The following is a 19,744-nucleotide window of genomic DNA, read 5'->3' as shown; positions in this document are numbered from 1 at the left end:
AATGGTGAACAGTGCGACGGGATCTACACCATTGCGGGGAAAGGAGGGGTGAGGTCAATTAACTAAAAAGAAAAATCTGTAGTAACAGAGGGAATGAAGGAATACAGAACTTGTATTGCTATAAAGTTATACTGTCACCGTTTCCACGACTTACCCAGGTTCCAGAGTTTCGCCTTTGATCAAACTCAGACTGCGGAAAAAGGATAGTGACACCAAAGCGTAGGAGCTGCGGATCTTCAGGTAGCCGGTGATCACTTCAATCAGACCCAGGTTTGCTTCTAACTCCGCTGCAATGTTGGCTGAAAAGTTAAGTAGGAAAATTATAATTTTCTCAACTCCACCATGTCTGCAACCACCACATGCACCAAAAAAAAGAGGGCAGATAGGAGAGATGAAGGGGGAAGGAGGGATGGAGAAAGGAGACAGTAAAAAAAGTGTGTGTGAAGACAGCGAGGGTATGAGAAGCAAGAGAAATTTGATTTTGCAGGCTTCTCGCGACTAGCCTTCTTAGCTACAGGGGTGTGACAAGCTGACAAGTTTTTGGTGGATTGCATCCAAAAAGTTTGGGAACCATTGAAACACACAGTTTTGCTCAATTGGCTTCAAAAAAACCTCAAGTTAAGGCATGTGGATGGGACACGACCTCGGTGGAGCATATGTGGCGAAGGGACACGACCTCGGTGGAGCATATGTGGCGAAGGGACACGACCTCGGTGGAGCATATGTGGCGAAGGGACACGACCTCGGTGGAGCATATGTGGCGATGGGACTCGAGCTCGGTGGAGCATAAGTGGCGATGGGACTCGAGCTCGGTGCAGCACAAGTGGCGATGGCAATCGAGCTCGGTGGAGCACAAGTGGCGATGGCAATCGAGCTCGGTGGAGCACATGTGGCGATGGGACTCGAGCTCGGTGGAGCACATGTGGCGATGGGACTCGAGCTCGGTGGAGCACATGTGGCGATGGGACTCGAGCTCGGTGGAGCACATGTGGCGATGGGACTCGAGCTCGGTGGAGCACATGTGGCGATGGGACTCGAGCTCGGTGGAGCACATGTGGCGATGGGACTCGAGCTCGGTGGAGCACATGTGGCGATGGGACTCGAGCTCGGTGGAGCACATGTGGCGATGGGACTCGAGCTCGGTGGAGCACATGTGGCGATGGGACTCGAGCTCGGTGGAGCACATGTGGCGATGGGACTCGAGCTCGGTGGAGCACATGTGGCGATGGGACTCGAGCTCGGTGGAGCACGTGTGGCGATGGGACTCAAGCTCGGTGGAGCACGTGTGGCGATGGGACTCGAGCTCGGTGGAGCATATGTGGCGATGGGACTCGAGCTCGGTGCAGCACGTGTGGCGATGGGACTCGAGCTCGGTGGAGCACATGTGGCGATGGGACTCGACCTCGGTGGAGCATATGTGGCGATGGTGTAAGGTTCTCAAAATTCACAGATTCCCCCAAAAATCGGAGAAAAACCCTAAAAAAAACGAGTATGGGAAAACTTGACTGTAATCCTAAAATGGAAGGATCGGTGAGAGGTCACCAGACGAATCCACAACTCACACGTGGAAGGTGGGGAGAATTGCTGCTTCAGACATGACTCTGTTTTAATGCAAAACGGACAGCAGGGGGTCGACAATCACTCCCATTGAAAGAGGTAACTGTTCCAGACATGGTGGGACCATGCCTTTGTTTAAAGCAAAACCAACAACACCTAGGACGTTGGATACAAAAAGAAGCCTTGTGTGACAAGCTCTAAATCAGAATTAAAACAATGACACATTGGGAGAAGCAATTTGTAATATGATTGGGACCATCAAAAGGCCATCAAAGAACTTTGTAAGAACTGTTTAAACAGACCAATGTGAGAGAGACATCGACAAGGTGAAAGCTCTCTCTCTCTGGCTTGCTGGCTCTGGTGGGCTGCTTGTCTTGGTTCTGCCCGTGTCTGGAAAGAAGGGCAGTTTCCAGCAGACAACAAGGAAAGCAGTTGGACAGGGAAGGACAGCAGCTCTAGAAGCAGGCCGACACACAAGAAGAAACCAGAGCAACAGTCCCAATGACCGTCAGACACCTCGCGGCAACAAGGGCCTTACGAAACAACCAACCGAATATTACCACCAACCAACCAGGTAATATTGAGCCACCGCGACCAAAGAAAAACCAACTCGGGAGAAAACCGAAGATCCGCAAAGTTTCCACTCTACAATCTATTTCTGACTTACCTCTGGGTGAATTACTGTCAAGGTTTCGTTTGGTGAGCATTATCCCTGGTCCTTTAGAGTCCAACCTAACTAGTACAGTGGGATGTGGGAGGGGTGAGGTATCTTTCTACTGTAATTTCCCTCGCGTGTACTGAAGTGTTCCCCATTTTATTAGAGTGTTAAGATTGTTGTGTTGTGTTTCCTCTCTTGAATAAAGGTCAAAGTTTCTTGCACCAAAACCAGTTGTCTGCTGCACTTTGTCACAACCCCCAAATAAGTCCAAGGTCTAGAACCCAGGGAGTGGGAGCGATTCGGACCGCTCAGAAGTCAGAGGTGAAGCTGACACACACGACCACCCCCTACAATGGGACGCTACCTCGGTGGAGCGTATGCGGCGATGGGACGCTACCTCGGTGGAGCGTATGCGGCGATGGGACGCTACCTCGGTGGAGCATATGCGGCGATGGGACGCTACCTCGGTGCAGCATATGCGGCGATGGGACGCTACCTCGGTGCAGCATATGCGGCGATGGGACGCTACCTCGGTGGAGCATATGCGGCGATGGGACGCTACCTCGGTGGAGCATATGCGGCGATGGGACGCTACCTCGGTGGAGCATATGCGGCGATGGGACGCTACCTCGGTGGAGCATATGCGGCGATGGGGCCGTGCGTGGCTGGGGCACTGCACTGTGCGGGCGGGCCGTGCGCGGCCGGGGCACTCCACAGGCGCGGGCGGAGCACTGCACAGGCGCGGCCGCGCGGGCGGAGCACTGCACAGGCGCGGCCGCGCGGGCGGAGCACTGCACAGGCGCGGCCGCGCGGGCGGAGCACTGCACAGGCGCGGCCGCGCGGGCGGAGCACTGCACAGGCGCGGCCGCGCGGGCGGAGCACTGTATAGGCAGGGCAGAGGTGCAGGTGGAGCACTGTATGGGCACAGGCGCGTGTGTGGTTGGAGCACTGCATAGGCAGAAGTGCAGATGGAGCACTGTATGGGCACTGGCACTGTATGGGCCTCTGGTGTCCTTATTAGCATTTGTTGGTAGTTGTGTCTAGTCCTACCGGTGGTCTACTGAGATCAGTTAACTCAACAGAGACCGGTGATTGACCCTGGTCTGAATGGTTCAGCTCCTCATTGGTCATCAGGGGAGCAGCACATGATGATTTATGGTCAGCATGCTCCCATGTAGAGGCAGGAAGTGGATTCACGCCTGTGGTTATTTTATACAGCAGTTCCCGGTTGTAGGAGCCGGAAACATGCTATCGATAAATAGATAGCGCACACGCTACTCTCCCACACCTCTTTGCTGGCTCAAAGCCCAAGGAGCAGGTCAACTCTGAGAAAAAGGGGAGGGAAAGTGAGGTCAAAACAAAAAAAAATTTAAAAAGAAAAAAAAAATCACTTTTTTTCCCCCAAAAAAATGCTCTGTGAATTAGCAATTATTTGAGGCTTTATTATGCATTGGTTGGACTTGTGTGTTCGATCCTGGTCATCCTACCACAAAAAAAAGGCATGAGCCACGATGAAAAGTATGGCAAACCTCACTTTCGAGGTGATTGTTGAAGGGAGACCTCATTAAAAGGGACATAAAATACCAACTGGGATAAGAAAGATAATCGCAGAATATTGCTCCCAAATAAACCAGGAGAGGAGAACCGGATAAGTACATTTAAGACGGTTTACTAAGAAGAATTTGTTTAGGCAGAGTGATAAGTGTTTGGAACGAGTAGTTCCAAACCAGCTGCAAATTCACAACCAGACACCAGAGGGTGCTTTCAGATTGCTTCACTTTAATAACAGCTGAAAGATTTGCAAAGTATCGAAATCGGGGACCATGTCGTACAAACGGCCCTTTATACAAGAGCCAAGAATGTGAAACAATCGCTTGCCCATCAAAGCTCATCCCTCCAGTAGCCCAACTCACTCATTAGAGCATCCTAATGTATTTGGAATGTCCTCCAATTGTTTTGCCGTTAATAACCTGCTTGGCGGATTGTCCCAAACATTGATCACTCTGTGCAAACAAGTTCTTCTTCATAAACAGTTTTAAATGTACTTATCCGGTTGTCCCCTCATTGTTTATTTTGAAGCAATATTCTGCGTTCGCCTTTCTGTCCCATTTAATATTTTACATCCCTTAATGAGGTCCCCCTTTAAGCCCCCACCTCTATGGAACTCGAGGTTTGCCACCTTTATCCTCGTGGCTCACCCCCTTTTTTTTGTGACGAGATGACCGGAATTGAACACAGAAGTCCCAAGTGAAGTCCGACCAAAGCATAATAAAGCCTCAAATAATCTCTACGCTTGAACGCTACTGTTCTGGCTTTTTACCCTACAGTCTATTCGCTTTTGCAATTGTTTCATCACATTGTCTGCACATTGAAAGCGTACAGTTTACCACCATTCCTGGTTCCTTTTTCTAAGTCTCCCTCTGCCAGTTCATTCACTATGTATTTAGAAGATGCATATTTTTTCAACTAATTTGCAGTACTTATTAAAACTGCCTTTATGCTAATTTGCCTGCCCAGTTGTATAGTTAATCTAAATCCTCTGCAAATCTTTTACTGCAACCTCTCTCTCCACTACTCTCCCTAAATTAACCGCAGCACATTTGACCAGTTTAAAACGTGTCATCACGTGATGTCATCAAATTAAAACGGAAGCAGGTTGGATCCTGGTGACAAAGCTATTCATTTACTTAATAAAGGAAATTTTTTTTATTATTACATTAAAAAGGTTACAGCAGGTCATTATTGCAGATCAGAAACAACAGGAGTGCAAATACTGACCCTGGACGCCACCTAACACTGAGGCTATTTGCTCTCATTTCCTATTCCCTTTCCGAGTGCAGGTAAGGCCTTTACATAATGTCATTACAAACTTCTCACAATCCTTTAAGCAACTTAAATTATTCTTTAATAACCTTAAATAGCCTTTAAATACTTAAATGATCCTTTAAATATCTTAAGGTATCTTCTATTTAAAGCTGTCTGCTGCTCCTATAATGAGATGTACCAAAAACAACCTTTCTTTAATCCTTACATTGTCCTTGCTCATTCAGGCTGACCCAGCTCCTCTGCCTCCCAAACTGTCTCCACACTCCCTCTGGTTTCCTTCCTACCAGTGCATCTGTTCTTTCCCCTGCTCTCTCTCTCTCACTCACTGTGGGCCAGCTCTGCCCCTCTCCTTAGTCTTTGCACCACATCTGCCCAGCTCCCTTTCAGACTCTGGACCTGTTGCTGCCCCACTCTCTCCCCTTACACCAGAGGACTTTCACTCAGCTACCCCAGATAGGTTGCAGCCTAGGCCTGAGGCTACACTAACCAACTGGGCCGAAGCGCAAGGCTGACTCTTCCCCCTCCAAACCCCAAGGCTTCAATCGCTGACCCCTGGGAGGACACAACTCAGACTGAGGCTTCACTCAGTCTCTAAGTCTTGGTTCTTATCACTCTTTCATGCCCTGTCAGTACCTTTAACTAAAAAATATTTATCTTACAAAAATTTAATATTTCAATGCTGGGACAATTGGAGCTTTCAAGACTGAGATCAATAGATTTCTGTATTGTAAGGGTATCAAGGAATTATGAAGTTACGGTGGGTAAATGAGTTGAGGTACAGATTAACCATGATCTAACTGAATTGCAGTGCTGGTTTGAAGCTCTGAATGGCTTCCTCCTGTTCCTATGCTCCTATCACAAACAGCTGCCATAATTTAATTTGATGACATCAAAGAATTATATCGAATTTACAGCACAGAAACAGGCCATTTGGCCCAACTAGTCTATGCTGTTGTTTATGCTCCCACCCTACTTCAACTATCTCCGTCAGCATATCCACCTATTCCTTTCTCCCTCATGTACTTATCTAGCGTCCCCTTAAATGCATCTATGCTTTTCGCTTCAACTACTCCATGTGGTAGAAAGTTCCACATTCTAACCATTCTCTGGGTAAAGAAGCTTCTCCTGAATTCCCTATTGGATTTATTAGTGACTATCTTATATTTAGGATATAGGGATCGGGCAGGAAAGTGGAGTTGAGCTAGAAGATCAGCCATGATTTTATTGAATGGTACAGCAGGCTCAAGGGGCCATTTGGCCTACTCCTGTTCCTATTTCGTATATTCTGTATGTCTACAATAACATCTAGGATTAATTAGAAATCGCATAGTAAGAGATCCTCTGGGGGAAGACTGATCATAACATGATAGAATTTTACATTGAGTTTGAGAGTGACGCACTTAAGTCCGAAACTAGAGTCTTAAACTTAAACAAAGCCAATTATATAGGTATGACGGTCGAGTTGGCTAAGAAAGATTGGGAAATTCAATTAAAAGATGTGACAGTAGATAAGCAATGGTGAACATTTAAAGAAATATTTCATAATTCTCAACGAATATACATTCCATTGAGGAATAGAAACGCCGTGGGAAAAGTGATCCATCCGTGGCTAACTAAAGAAGTTAAGGATAGTGACAGATTAAAAGAAGAGGCTTATAATGTTGCCAAGAAGAGTAGTGAGCCTGAGGACTGGATGAGGTTTAGAAACCAGCAAAGGATAACCAAAAAATTGATAGAGGGAGAAAACAGAATGAGAGTAAACTAGCAAGAAATATAAAAACAGGTTGTAAGAGCTTCTATAAGTATTTAAAAAGGAAGGGAGTAGCAAAAGTAAACGTGGGTCCCTTAGAGGCTGAGACAGGAGAAAATACAATGGGGAATAAGGAAATGGCAGAGATGTTAAACAAATATTTTGTATCTGTCTTCACGGTAGAAGACAAAAAATATACCAGAAATAGTGGGGAACCAAGGGTCTAATGAAAGTGAGGAACTTAAAGTAATTAATATTAGTAAAGAAAAAATACTGGAGAAATTAATGGGACTAAAAGCCGACAAATCCCCTGGACCTCATGGCCTACATTCTAGGGTTCTAAAAGAGGTGGCTGCAGAGATACTAGATGCATTGGTTGTGATCTTCCAAAATTCCCAGATTCTAGAATGGTCCCAGTGGATTGGAAGGTAGCAAATGTGACATTGCTATTAAAGAAAAGAGGGAAGAGAGAAAGCAGGGAACGATAGGCCAGTTAGCCTGACATCAGTAGTCGGGAAAATGCTGGAATCTATTATTAAGGATGTGGTAACGCCGTATTTAGAAAATCATAATATGATTAGGCAGAGTCAACATGATTTTATGAAAGGGGAATCGTGTTTGACAAATTTATTAGAGTTTTTTGAGGATGTAACTAGCAGGGTCGATAAAGGGGAATCAGTGTAGTATATCTGGATTTTCAAAAGGCATCGATAAGGTGCCACAAGAAAGATTGTTACACAAGATAAGGGCTCATGGGATTGGAGGTAATATATTAGCATGGATAAAGGATTAGTTAATGAAAACAGAGAGAAGGAATAAATGGGTCATTTTCAGGTTGGCAGGCTGTAACTAGTGGGGTGCCACAAGGATCAGTGCTTGGGCCTCAGCTATTTACAATCTATATTAATGACTTAGGTGAAGGGACAGAGTGTAATGTATCCAAATTTGCTAACAACACAAAGCTAGGTGGGAAAGTAAGCTGTGAGGAGGACAGAGTCTGCAAAGGGATATAGACAGGTGAAGTGAATGAGCAAGAAGGTGGCAGATGGAGTATAATGTGGGGAAATGTGAGGTTGTTCACTTTGGTAGGAAGAATAAAAAAAAACAGAATATTTTTTAAATGGTGAGAAACTATTAAATGTTGGTGTTCAGAGGGATTAGGTGTCCTTGTACACGAAACACAGAAAATTAACATGCAAACAATTAGGAAGGCAAATGGCATGTTGGCCTTTATTGCAAGGGGTTTGGAGTACAAGAGTAAGGAAGTCTTGCTGCAATTGTAGAGGGCTTTGCTGAGACCACACTTGGTGTACCATGTACAGTTTTGGTCTCCTTACCTAAGGAAGGATATACTTGCCTTAGAGGCGGTGCAATGAAGGTTCATTAGATTGATTCCTGGGATGAGAGGGTTGTCCTATGAGGAGAGATTGAGTAGAATGGGCCTATATTCTCTGGAGATCAGAAGAATGAGAGATCGTCTCATTGAAACATGTAAGATTCTGAGAGGGTTTGGCAGGGTAGATGCTGTGAGGCTGCTTCGCCTGGCTGGAGAGTCTAGAACTAGGGGGCATAGTCTCAGGATAAGGGGTCGGCCATTTAGGACTGAGATGAGGAGGAATTTCTTCACTTAGAGGGTTGTGAATCCTTGGAATTCTCTACCCCAGGGAGCTGTGGATGCTCAGTCGTTGAGTATATTCAAGACTGCGATCGATAGATTTTTGGACTCGAGGGAGGATATGGGGATTAGGCGGGAAAGTTGAGTTGAGGTCAAAGATCAGCCATGATCTTACTGAATGACAGAGCAGGCTCGAGGGGCTGTATGGCCTACTCCTCCTCCTATTTCTTATGTTCTTATGTACACTATCAAACACCTTCATAATTTTAAAGACCTCTAATAGGCCATCCCTCAACCTTCTCTTTTCTAAAGAGCCCCAGTCTGTTCAGTCTTCCCCGATAGTTAGAACCTCTCAGTTCTGGTATCATCCTTGTAAGTCTTTTTTGCACCTTCTCCAGTGCTTCAGCATCATAGTGAAAGCTCCTGTCATAGAAGCAAGTGTTAGGCTTTCCTGCCTAATGCAATGGAACTGTGGGAATCGCCTACTGAAGTGCTACAAAAAACTTGACGACCATGGGCGCTAATCCAGCTAGTCAATGAGAAAAACTTCACAGAATAGACAACATTACCGTCAGGATGTTACCAAATTAAATGGTACCCAGCCACCCACTACTTAGAATCATAGAATGGTTAAGGCAGAGAAGGCGGCCATTCGGCACAACGAGCTCGTGCCAGCTCTTTGCGAGAACAATCCAGTTAGTCCCATTCCCCTGCTCTTTCCTCGTCACCCTGCAAAATCTTTCCCTTCTACTTTTGTAAGGACAATGCTGTTTTTATTAAAGGCACCAACTAGGAGGCAATTTTTCCTTTTGCTTTCTACATTTTCCTTCCCCCTTTTAAGTTAAATTACGTGCCATCTCTATTCCTTATATTCTACACAGTCTCCAACTGCAATCCAATAAGTGTGCAAAAAAAGGTTTACTTCAGAGCGTTCGCACTAGTCCCACTGGTTTGTAGATTCGCTAGTGTTGCAATAACTGTACACAAGTCACGTAACGACAACGTGCGATGGCAACTGCAGCGTTCACACAAGCTGCTGGTACTTACTTCCTCCGCGGATGTTGATGACCAGGCTGCCTTTGATGATGGTGCAGCCTCGCAGCTCCTGAGCGGCTGTCACGGACTCTATGGTCTTCAAATTCACCGAGCAAATCTTTGGACATAGACCAGTGCAATGTGTACAAAGGAGGCTGGCAAAGAAAGGAGTAAAAAAAAGACACAAAATGGTTACTGGGAACTGCACAAGTGACGAGTATGGCCGGGATATGTTTGAGGCCATCATTCTGGAATTACGGAACCTGGTCCGACTGCACCTTGAGCACTGCATTCACGTCTGGTCACAAGGGAAACATTCAATCCCTTAGAGCCGTGCAGCCGATTCCAAGTGTCAGCTTGGTTCAGTGGTAGCACCTTCACCTTCCAAGTCAGAAGGTCGTGGGTTCAAACCTCACTCCGAGACGTAATTTGGCTAACACTGCAGTACTAGGGGAGCACTGCAATTGTCAGAGATGTTGTATGTCGGATGAGTCCTTAAACTGAGGCCCCGTCTGCCTGTTCAGATGGCACTTGTTCGAAGAACAGCAGGGCATTCTTCCAGTGTCCTGGCCAACATTCATTCAAACCAACACCACCAAACACAGATTATCTGATCATTCATTCTCTGTTTGTGGGACCTGGCTGTGCACAAATTGGCTCCTGTGTATGCCTACAAAAAACATTGATTACATTTCAAAAGTAATTAATTGGCTGAGTATATGAATGCAAGTTCCTTCTTTGTCAGAGGACTCATTCATAAGGAGAGGCTAGAAAATCCTGAACTTTTCAGCCTTGAAAGGAGACAATCGGGAGGGACCCTGGTAGAGATATACAAGATATTGAGCAGAACAGAAAAGGTTAATCCTAAACACTATTTTTAAGTTAAACCACAACAGAATACGGGAATAAACTGGAATATGGAAATAAACTGGTAAAAGGCAAGTTCAGCACTGAGCCACTTCACACAGAGTGAATGTGTGGAACAGTCTGGGTTGGTCAGTGGAGACAAAAACTCTGGAATCACACGCGAGGCAGTAAGCTGATGCGAAGTGGGGGGTGACCCTGGGTGTCTATGGAAGGATGAGCTGGATGGATCGAATGATCTCCCTCAACTCTTCTTCTGCAAACACGTGAAAACAAGGGTGAGAAAGGGCAGTCAGGCCCATCAACACTTACCCTTTCCACTCCTAGGTACAACCTTGTGCACCGCCCTCAACAGCTCAGAATACCAACTCCAGGGGCAGTCGGGGGAAAAAAACCACAGCGGCCAATTTTAAGGAAAACTCCCCAACTCCAGAACTCAATCAGGCAAAGACCAGGGAACCCAGGAAGCATTAGTAGACAAACTGAGCGAACCTACACAGCCTCACAGATACTCTATCCTCAGATTCCTTCTTAAAAAAAGGACTGGAGCGTAGATACTTGGTATAGTTTCGTGAATGCTCCACGTCTATTTCAACTGAAGAATAAATTCTGGGATGCTGCGGCATGAAGACACTGGTGACTTTTTTTCTAAAATTAAGACTGAATCGCTGACTGGCAAAAATTTTTAAAAATGCAGCCACAATTTTATTAATCAGCTAGCATTCAAAGACAAGTCCAAGCCAAGAACATAGTCAGAATGTCATGAAAGACCACAAGCTGTTTGATTTTGGTGGGGGGGGGGGGGGGGGGGGGGAGGGGCGGTGCAGCCTCCGTTTATTCAATATTTTGGGGTTCAGCTGAGTTTCTGACATGGGTGGAAACCCATCACAGTGCCCCATGTCAAACTATTGAGAAATTCACTGGTCCTCTCCCTTCCTCTCCCAAGGAGGGCAGTCACGAACTGGCCTTTAGATAACTGAGCGCAGGTCTGAGCCCTCACCGGGCAGACAGCAGAAACTAGGAGATTCTCTCGTAAAAATTCAAGAAGAAAAAAAAATAGTTCAACACAGGAAGGGACACAATGGAATTCTCTCCTCTGATTAAGTCTAAAACCAAACAATGACAACAACAACTGGCAGTTATGTAGAGTGCTTTTAACATAGAAAACATTCCAAGGTGCTTCACAGAGGAGTAAGGGGGGGGGGGGGGGGAATAGATGATGAGACAAAGGAGGAGTGACTAAAAGCTTGGTCAAAAAGGTGGGTTTTAAGGATGCTCTTACAGGAGGACCAGAAAGGAGGACAGGAAACTGGAAAGTCGGAGGGGCTTAAGGAGGGAATCCCAAAGTGTGGGGCCTAGGTGGCTGAAGGCACAGCCGCCAATGGTGAAGTGAAGGTGGGGAGGATGCATAAAAGGCCGAGAGTCAGAGTAATAGTGTGTTCAGGACAAGGACTAGAATGGAATGAGGGTTGAGTTCATGGTTTTAACTGGGTGGGGGGGGGTCCAGATTGCTTTAACTCTGTTGGGGTGGGCAGGGCGAGGGATCAAATTGAGGCTTCAACATTGATGTTTGCTTTGCCGGTGTTGAAAATTAATGGAAAATCTTAATAACGACAAGACTGCAAAGTCCCATCTTACCACCATGAGCAGTTCATTTTAGAAACAGCAGCAAGTCATTAACTGGCAATTAACGTCATCAACCACAGAACCAACCGGTCATCAAGTCACTTGATGTGCTGCAGCCAAATAAAAAAGTCTAAAAAAAACTCGATTATGTAAGTAAGCAAGCCTGCTCAACAGATCAGACCTGTTCCTAAGAAGGAGATGTTCCTGTCTGACATTCACAAAAGCAGATTAAACTGTTCTATAGTAATACAACTGGAACGCCTCCAGATGGATTGATGCAAATTGGCAGCTATGCAAACCCCAGAGGTCTTAAACATGCAGAGCACAGGGTTGGTCTCAAAACCTGGACTACAGCCAACCACCTTCTCAAAATGACTCAAAAATGAGTGGAAATCCACAAACTTGAGTTTCCCCTTTAAGACCTGCCTCAAAACCACCTCTTCGACCAAGCGTTTTAGTCACCCACCCCTCCCAATTCTTTCCTTCTTTGCCTGGTGCCCATTTATCTCACATCTCTGTGAAGCGCTTGGGGGTGTCTATTTACATTAAATGCACTATATAAATGTGCGTTGTTGTTTCCTTGTGGTCTTCAGATTGCATCGAGGACAAGGGCCAATGGGATAGTTTTCAGTAGGCACATGAGAATCAGTTGAAAAAAAGGGAGTAAATCAAAGAGATGATTAGGGCACCAATAATTTACAGGTTCAGAAAAGCCTGTAAATTGATGGTGTAACTACTCACCCTTCACTACAATTTTCAGGTCATGGGGCTTGAGAGAGAGAGTTATAGGCAAAACCAGCCAAAATCATGCAACCTACCAGCTAAAACCATGCAGAGTAACAGCACTGAGCTTCAAGGTGCTTGTCCAGCCAAGATCAGCCTACCCGTTAGGGCATTGGCTTGCAAAGTGGGAAGAGTCTACGCCGTCAGTGACGGGTCTACTCCTCCATTAGTGAGCCAAGCTGGTTAATCAATCACCCATAATGTCCTGGAGTACAGCAGACCTGTCTTGGATATTGGCTGACCGAGTCTGTCAGAGAGTGGTTCCCAAATTCTATCAGCAGGCAAGTCACCTTGGAGACACTAAAATCCCACTCAGCTTTCCCCCAACCCCAACAAAGAGGATAGAGGTAGATATAATCACAGTCACAGTGGGAATTAATTCCTCCCCTTGTTTTACAGTTTACACAGATGTTAAAACCAGGATTTGGCTTAAATTAAGATTGTTTAGTCACAAACCACAAATTAGCTAAACGTTTCAGAAGCAACAATGCCCACAGGAGGACATGGACGCAGTTATGGGCAGATGGAATTTTTTCTTCCATAGATGTGGGAATGGAGTAAGAGCAAATGAAAAGCACACAATGTGCTTTTAAACAAGAGCAGAGAGAAGGGAATGCCAAGAAAGGGAGTGTGCACGGGGTTAAATGCAGCACGCGCTGGGAGTCATGACGTGATGCACCACACCGCAGGGTGGTTGCGCTGTGATTCCTCATAGAGATGATTACTGATCTCAGTGGGGAACTGCCGGGCAGAAGCCAGACACTGCCCCAGAGGGAGACTCAATGTAAAGAGTCACCTCGATCCAGTACCCACAACTCCAGATCAACCAAGTCAGTCAGAAACCCAGCTCTGCTAGACTTGTTTCTAGGAACAGTACTTTTTCCAAACTAGGCAAGTCTATCAAGCAACATGGCTTAACAGTAAAAATCAATTCAGAAATAAACCCAGTTTCTGACAATCTAAAGATGCAATTAAAAAAAAAAGTCCTTCATCCCTTCCTCACACACCCTTAACCGTCACACTTACTAAAGGTACCATGGTTGTTATCCAGTGACATTTTATGGCCCCAAAGTCAGCTGCATTCTTTTTTAAATACTGCTGCCTATGCGAGTACATCATGAGATTGCATCAGGTAAAGGCCACACTTGGATTTACACAGCGATTTATCATGTCTCCCAGAAACATCTTGAAGCGCTTCGCATGCAGCAAATTACTTTGAAGACTGTTCAGTGCTATGCTGAGGGAGTGCTGTACTGTTAGAGGTGCCAACCCTTGGAGGAGACCCTAAATCAAGGCCTGGGTCTACCTATTCAGGTGGATGTAAAAGACCCCGTTGCACTTTTCGAAGGAAAGCAGGGAGTTATTCCAGTGTCCTGGCCAACATTCATCCTTCAACCAACACCACCAAAACAGATTAACCGGTCATTTATCTCAGTTTGTGGGACGTTGCTGTGCACAAACTGGTGCATTTCCCTACATAACAATAGTGACCTTACTTCAAGTCTAATTCATTAGTCCCAAGAACAGGAAAGGTGTTATAAAAATGTAAGTTCTTACTTTAGGTACAGCGACAGCTTCGAAGAAACAAGTGCCTACACAAGCCAAATGCACATATTTATCCAAACATCACAGAACTGCTGACATCTTATGGTACAAAACACCTTCACTCAAGATCCAAGCGATAACCTCCAATCTTTTTCCTTGTAACCATTCACCAACCCAGACTAGTTGGGTTAGTAGCTATGAAAACCCGCCTCGCCCCTCAAACAAACATAACATCAGTCCCAAGAGAGCAGCCTAGTCTACAAGACTTCCCGACCTCAGAGAGAAAGCTGTAACCAAATTCCTTTCCATCTGAATTTTAGAAAATAAATTCTAATTATCAAATCAAAACCTGACAGCAAGATATGAAAATCCATTCCATTAAAACCGCAGAGTCTTCACTGATGAGAGGAGCTGCTGTCCTTAAGCTACAAGCAACCACACCAGGCTGCTCTGCTCAGATTATCTTCCTAATTCTTTGGGTTCAATATCCCTCCTCCCCTCTCCTTTCCTTATGGTGCCGACTCTGGTTGGGGGTAAAGCTGCCGAGGCACTGGATGTCCTCTTGTATCTCACCCAGGCGGCCGTTCTTCATGAACAAGCAGGGTAATGTGTCGGCCACAACTCAGTGGGATGCACTCTCTCCTCCGAGTCAGAAGGCTGTGGGTTCGTGTCCCACTCCAGAGACTTGAGCACAAAATCTCGGCTAACATTCCCAGCTGAGGGAGCACTGCACTGCCGGAGGTGCCGTCTTTCAGACGAGACATTAAACCGAGGCCCCGTCTGCCCTCTCAGGTGGATGTAAAAGATCCCACGGCACTGTTTCGAAGAAGAGCTGGGGAGTCCTCCCCGATGTCCTGGCCAATATTTATCCCTCAACCAACATCATTAAAACAGATTATCTGGTCATTATCATATTGCTGTTTGTAGGACCTTGCTGTGCGCAAATTGACTGCTGCGTTTCCTACAACACAACAGTGACTACACTTCAAAAGTACTTCATTGGCTGTAAAGTGCTTTGGGACATCCAGAGGTCGGAAAGGCGCTATATAAATGCAAGTCTGTCTTTCTTCACTGGAAGGAGAGACTTCAAGTCGAGTCCAATCCCGTCCTCCCCAAATGCCCCACGCATGCCCGTTTAACACTGGACTTAAGCGTAACAAAAAAGCAAATGAAACGAGAGTACGAAATTGCAAGGTTCCAAATTGGCTGGTTTCGTGAAACACAAACATCTCTGACAACCAGAAACAAGAACCCGAGCTGATGTGTCCCCTCTCTACCCCAGGGCACTGAGACAGGTTGCAGCATCCCGGCTGAGATCAGTTAACTCAACACAGATCAGGAATTGCACCAAGGGACCTTTGGTCTGCAGGGGTCAGAACCGCACCAGGCACTGCGATCCCCACTAACCTATCAGCAGGGCTTGTAATCATTTTCTGGAAGACATGAAAAGAATCACCATTACATTGTCAACCCCCCCCAATCAAATGTGATCCATGGTTCGATAAACAAGCCTTTAGTAGAGGCTGGTTAAGATATAGTCATCTTACAGAATGTAAAAGACCAAATGAAAAAAGCCATACTTTCAGTAAAATTCTGATTTTGGGAAAGTTACGACTGAAGAACACTCAAGAAAAACACCTGGGACCAGCTACAACAGTAGGTTGAGAATCCAACACTGACTGAAGGGATAAAATCTGTTTCTTTTGCCAGCTGTACAGATGCTAGAACATTAGCTGAGAGCCTCATGTGCAGAAGCACACAGCATAAATCTGCCTTAATTGGACAGTAAGAGGCAAACATAATCAAATCGGGACGCAGCACTGGTGGGGGGGGGAAAAAAAATCAGTAGAAAATCTGCAACCAAACTACAACGCAACACAGGTGTAAACACCGCGAGAACATCTGTGCAACAAAAAAAAAAGCTTCCCTTTCATCCGTCCTCCCTGCCCTGCCGAAAGCACCAGGCACCAACTCCCTTCCCTCCACCAAATGGACAGTCCTCTTGTGCGAGCTCAGACTGCCAGATTTGCAAGTTATCCAACTGTAGGACTGCGTCACAGCCAAGTTCGAACCTGCCCTCAGTAGACATCCATAGACCCGCATACTTTTCACCAGATCTAATACGGAGTGGGAACTCTGGGCGATATTCCCACTTCTCAGCCCCCGAGGGCAGTGAGGTTAATAGTAGTGATACAACTCCTACCCTAGTTGGGGTCACACTGACCTCGCGCAGACCAGGGACTGAACATGGGATCTCCCTGGACTGACTGAATTGACAAACATTGCTGACCAGGGTAGCACAAGGTTGAGACAGAGCCACTGAAGAAACTATCGGAGCGTAAAAAAGGAAGCGCGAAAAGTGAAAAAGGCACACAAGAAACTATTCTTTCCTTTTTAAAGAAACGACATTCGCTGTTGTACAAGCTCTGGACAGTGTTATGCAGGAGCTGCATATCTCCTTCAGCAGTGCAATTAAGGTCATAGACATTACACACGATCACTGCCAACACCACTCTGATCAGGCAGCAGGAGCTGTCTATCGTGTAATCAAGTATCTCAAACTGATGAGGCACCTATTTAGATGGATATTGCCAGCTGGAGGTTGAAGCAGAGCATTAAAAGCCTGCCAAATAAAAAACTCCATCTCCAGCTGACCCAAGTCGCAGATGGTGCTCTTTCACTGATCCAAATCAGTCTCAGTACAAAGTAAACATACCTTTGCTTTTCTATATCAAGTGGTAAAATGGGGTGCATTCAGACACCACTGTGACAACAAATGGGGGGGGGGGGGGGGGTCACAAATTTGAGCTTGCGTTTGCAGAGATAACTGCAAAAATAAATTGGCACTTGGGTACCAACAGCGAGCCATAATCTAATGGCTGCTCTAATAACCCTGCTTGGTTCAGCAACTCGGTGGTAGGATTCAGTCGCAGATCAAAATGGAGCAAAGCTGCTGGCGAATTAACCACTCTAGGTCAGTCAGCACACACAAAATAGAACTGGGACACACACCAAGCAGAAATCAGGCAATTTTATATTGGTGCAAGGAGAGCGATGCTGATCTGGAGACTCGTGAGTTGCAGGCGTTGCAAACTCTCCCAGCATACTGCACCAGTCCTCATTAAACGTTTGGTAGAACAGTAGATAGGAGGCCCACCTCTTCCAATGCCTCAGACAGCCTCTCCAATGACCCAGGAAAAGTCAAATCTTGCAGCATGTGGGATATGTGGAATGCACCCCTCTTTCTATCGAACTTGTTTCGTTGATGGTGGAAGTACCGCAGTCTTCCACCATCATCACCACAATGTACAAACACCTGCAGAAGCCGGGAGCAGAAATGCACTTGGCCGTCCTGGGCAGGACAGGGTTAAGGAAATATCTTTTGGAAATTTCGGATGACATGGTTTCAAATATTTGTGTCTGGAATGCTTAATAAATGGAAGTTAAGGAGATTGAGTACTTGACATGATAAGCTGCGCTGAACCGGTCACTCCCATATCCAGAAATAGTACAACATCTGGGTCACCAAGACATCTCTGGCTTGTGCTGCTCCTTATGAATAATGATCGGCACAATTTAATCGAAAGGGAGTCACGTTGCTTTTAAACCAGAATCCGGAAAGGAATGGTTTGAGAGAACATGGTGTGCAGCAAGCCATGATAAAATTACCGGATCAAAAGTGTTTACTTACTTCCTTTAAGGAAATACAAGAATTTTATTTTGGAAAGCTCACTGAATATTTTTTTGAGTATTTTATCACAGGCGTCCTCCCCTTCAGGTGGGATGGGCAAATAAGCCAGATTCTTCTATAGTTCAAATGACAGCATTGTTTCCTTATAGAATCATAGAAATTGCAGCACAGCAGGAGGCCATTTGGCTCATCGCACTGCTGCTGCCAGACAGTTCTTCAACTGGAGCAGTCCACTCGAATCCCATTTTCCTGCCCCAAGAATATAAAAGGAGGACAGGACGGGGGAATTAAATTTAAAATAAAATCTTGTTACACTTTGTACTATGTTGTGGACCTTAGGGGTTCAGTATCTTCTATTTGTCGTTCCACAAAACCAATTCGTGCCCAGCTGTCTGTATCCTTTTAAAATTATGTTATAGTCTCTTACTTAATAGCCACACGGTAAAGCGTTCCATTTTCTAATAAAACTATTTTTAAAAATTCTTCTATCTTCCCCCTTTGGTCTTTTCCTGATCTCCCAATTTTAGTTTCTCCTCCAAATCAAGCATCCCTCTCTAACCAGGCAAGCCTGCAGGAGGTTTGACCATTAAAAGGTTAATCCTAAGCACTACTCCAAATTAAACCACATCTACAAAACTATAAAACAGAGATACAAATGGTAAAAGACAAGTTCAGGACTGATGTTAGGAAGCAATTCTCCATGAAGAGAAAGAGAGAGGGAGGGAGGGAGGGAGGGAGGGAGGGAGGGGAGGGAGGGAGGGAGGGAGAGAGATATATATACACCAGGAGTGGTCCTCCTGGCGTGGAGGCAAAAAAACTCTGGGTTCATTCAATAGGCAGTTAGACGATGTGATGGGGGTGTCATTCAATGGAAGGATGAGCAAGATGGAACAAATCAGATCCCTCATTTGTACTTTGTAATCTTCTCCACAACCATCGATGCAGCTCTCCCAACAGTTGACAGGAAGGGGAACTCAAGTAAGCCAAACAATGTCAAACCTTCCAACACTCCCACCCCATTTTTTTCCTCCTCCCCAGACAGCTGGGCAAGAATTGGTTTTGTGGAACGACGAATAGAAGATACTGAACCCCTAAGGTCCACAACATAGTACAAAGTGTAACAAGATTTTATTTTAAATTTAATTCCCCCGTCCCATCCTCCCCTGGACTGCATGTATTGGAAGGTGCCACAGAACACTCAATTACTCCCATCAGAGCTCCGCCAGCTGCTCAGTTGATAAGGCAGTGTGCGACTCAGCCATTCATACCACAAGGTCACAGGTCTGTGCTGAGTTAGCTGATCTTGGCTGAAATAGTTGGGGGGTACACTGGCTTCAGCAGCTCTGAACCAGTAGAGGAAAAAATAAATCAGCCAGGCTTCCCATTCCTGCTGGGAAATAAGCTTATGTGGATGTTAGGAGATGATATGACTGGGGACTGTGCTTAGCTGTGATGCCTAGTACCCCACACAGTCAAATAGCCTACTAATTTCCACTAGCTGGGCAGAGGGACTAGAGAGCTGTTGGCACCAGTGCATCTGTACCCAAGCAGGAATCCTCATTTAGCTTCCCTCCTTGGCTGGAGAGAAGGGCAGGAATTAAATGGCTGGGGAAATAGGTTTTGTGAAGTGTGTGGGACTAGGAGTACTCAAAAGGTTCAAATAAAGTCTACCCTGCCTCCCTGGTGGAAAAACACAATGGCATCAACTGCAATGACGTTCCTTCACCTCTTCATTGCACAGCACACAAAGGATGGTTTTAGCTGAACAAAGGCTGCTATTGTTTCTCTCCTGTG

At 45.7% G+C, this 19,744-nt stretch overlaps 1 protein-coding gene across 2 annotated transcripts in view; it reads right to left on the bottom strand.

The window, feature by feature from the left end:
* Positions 1–19,744, bottom strand: part of LOC137299601 (insulin receptor-like) — a 201,675-nt gene that overhangs the window by 54,457 nt on the left and 127,474 nt on the right. For both annotated transcript variants that reach the window (XM_067968460.1, XM_067968461.1), the window contains exons 4-5: positions 9,454–9,596; positions 155–299 (exon numbers count right to left, since the gene is read on the bottom strand). In XM_067968460.1, coding sequence (XP_067824561.1) covers positions 155–299; positions 9,454–9,596 — 288 coding nt within the window. The remainder of the gene's footprint in view (positions 1–154; positions 300–9,453; positions 9,597–19,744) is intronic.

The sequence above is a fragment of the Heptranchias perlo genome, chromosome 29 (genome assembly GCF_035084215.1).
Source record: "Heptranchias perlo isolate sHepPer1 chromosome 29, sHepPer1.hap1, whole genome shotgun sequence".
NCBI lineage: Eukaryota > Metazoa > Chordata > Chondrichthyes > Hexanchiformes > Hexanchidae > Heptranchias > Heptranchias perlo.
Note: the sequence above shows the minus strand (reverse complement) of the source record. Positions and strands in the feature narration are given on the sequence as shown.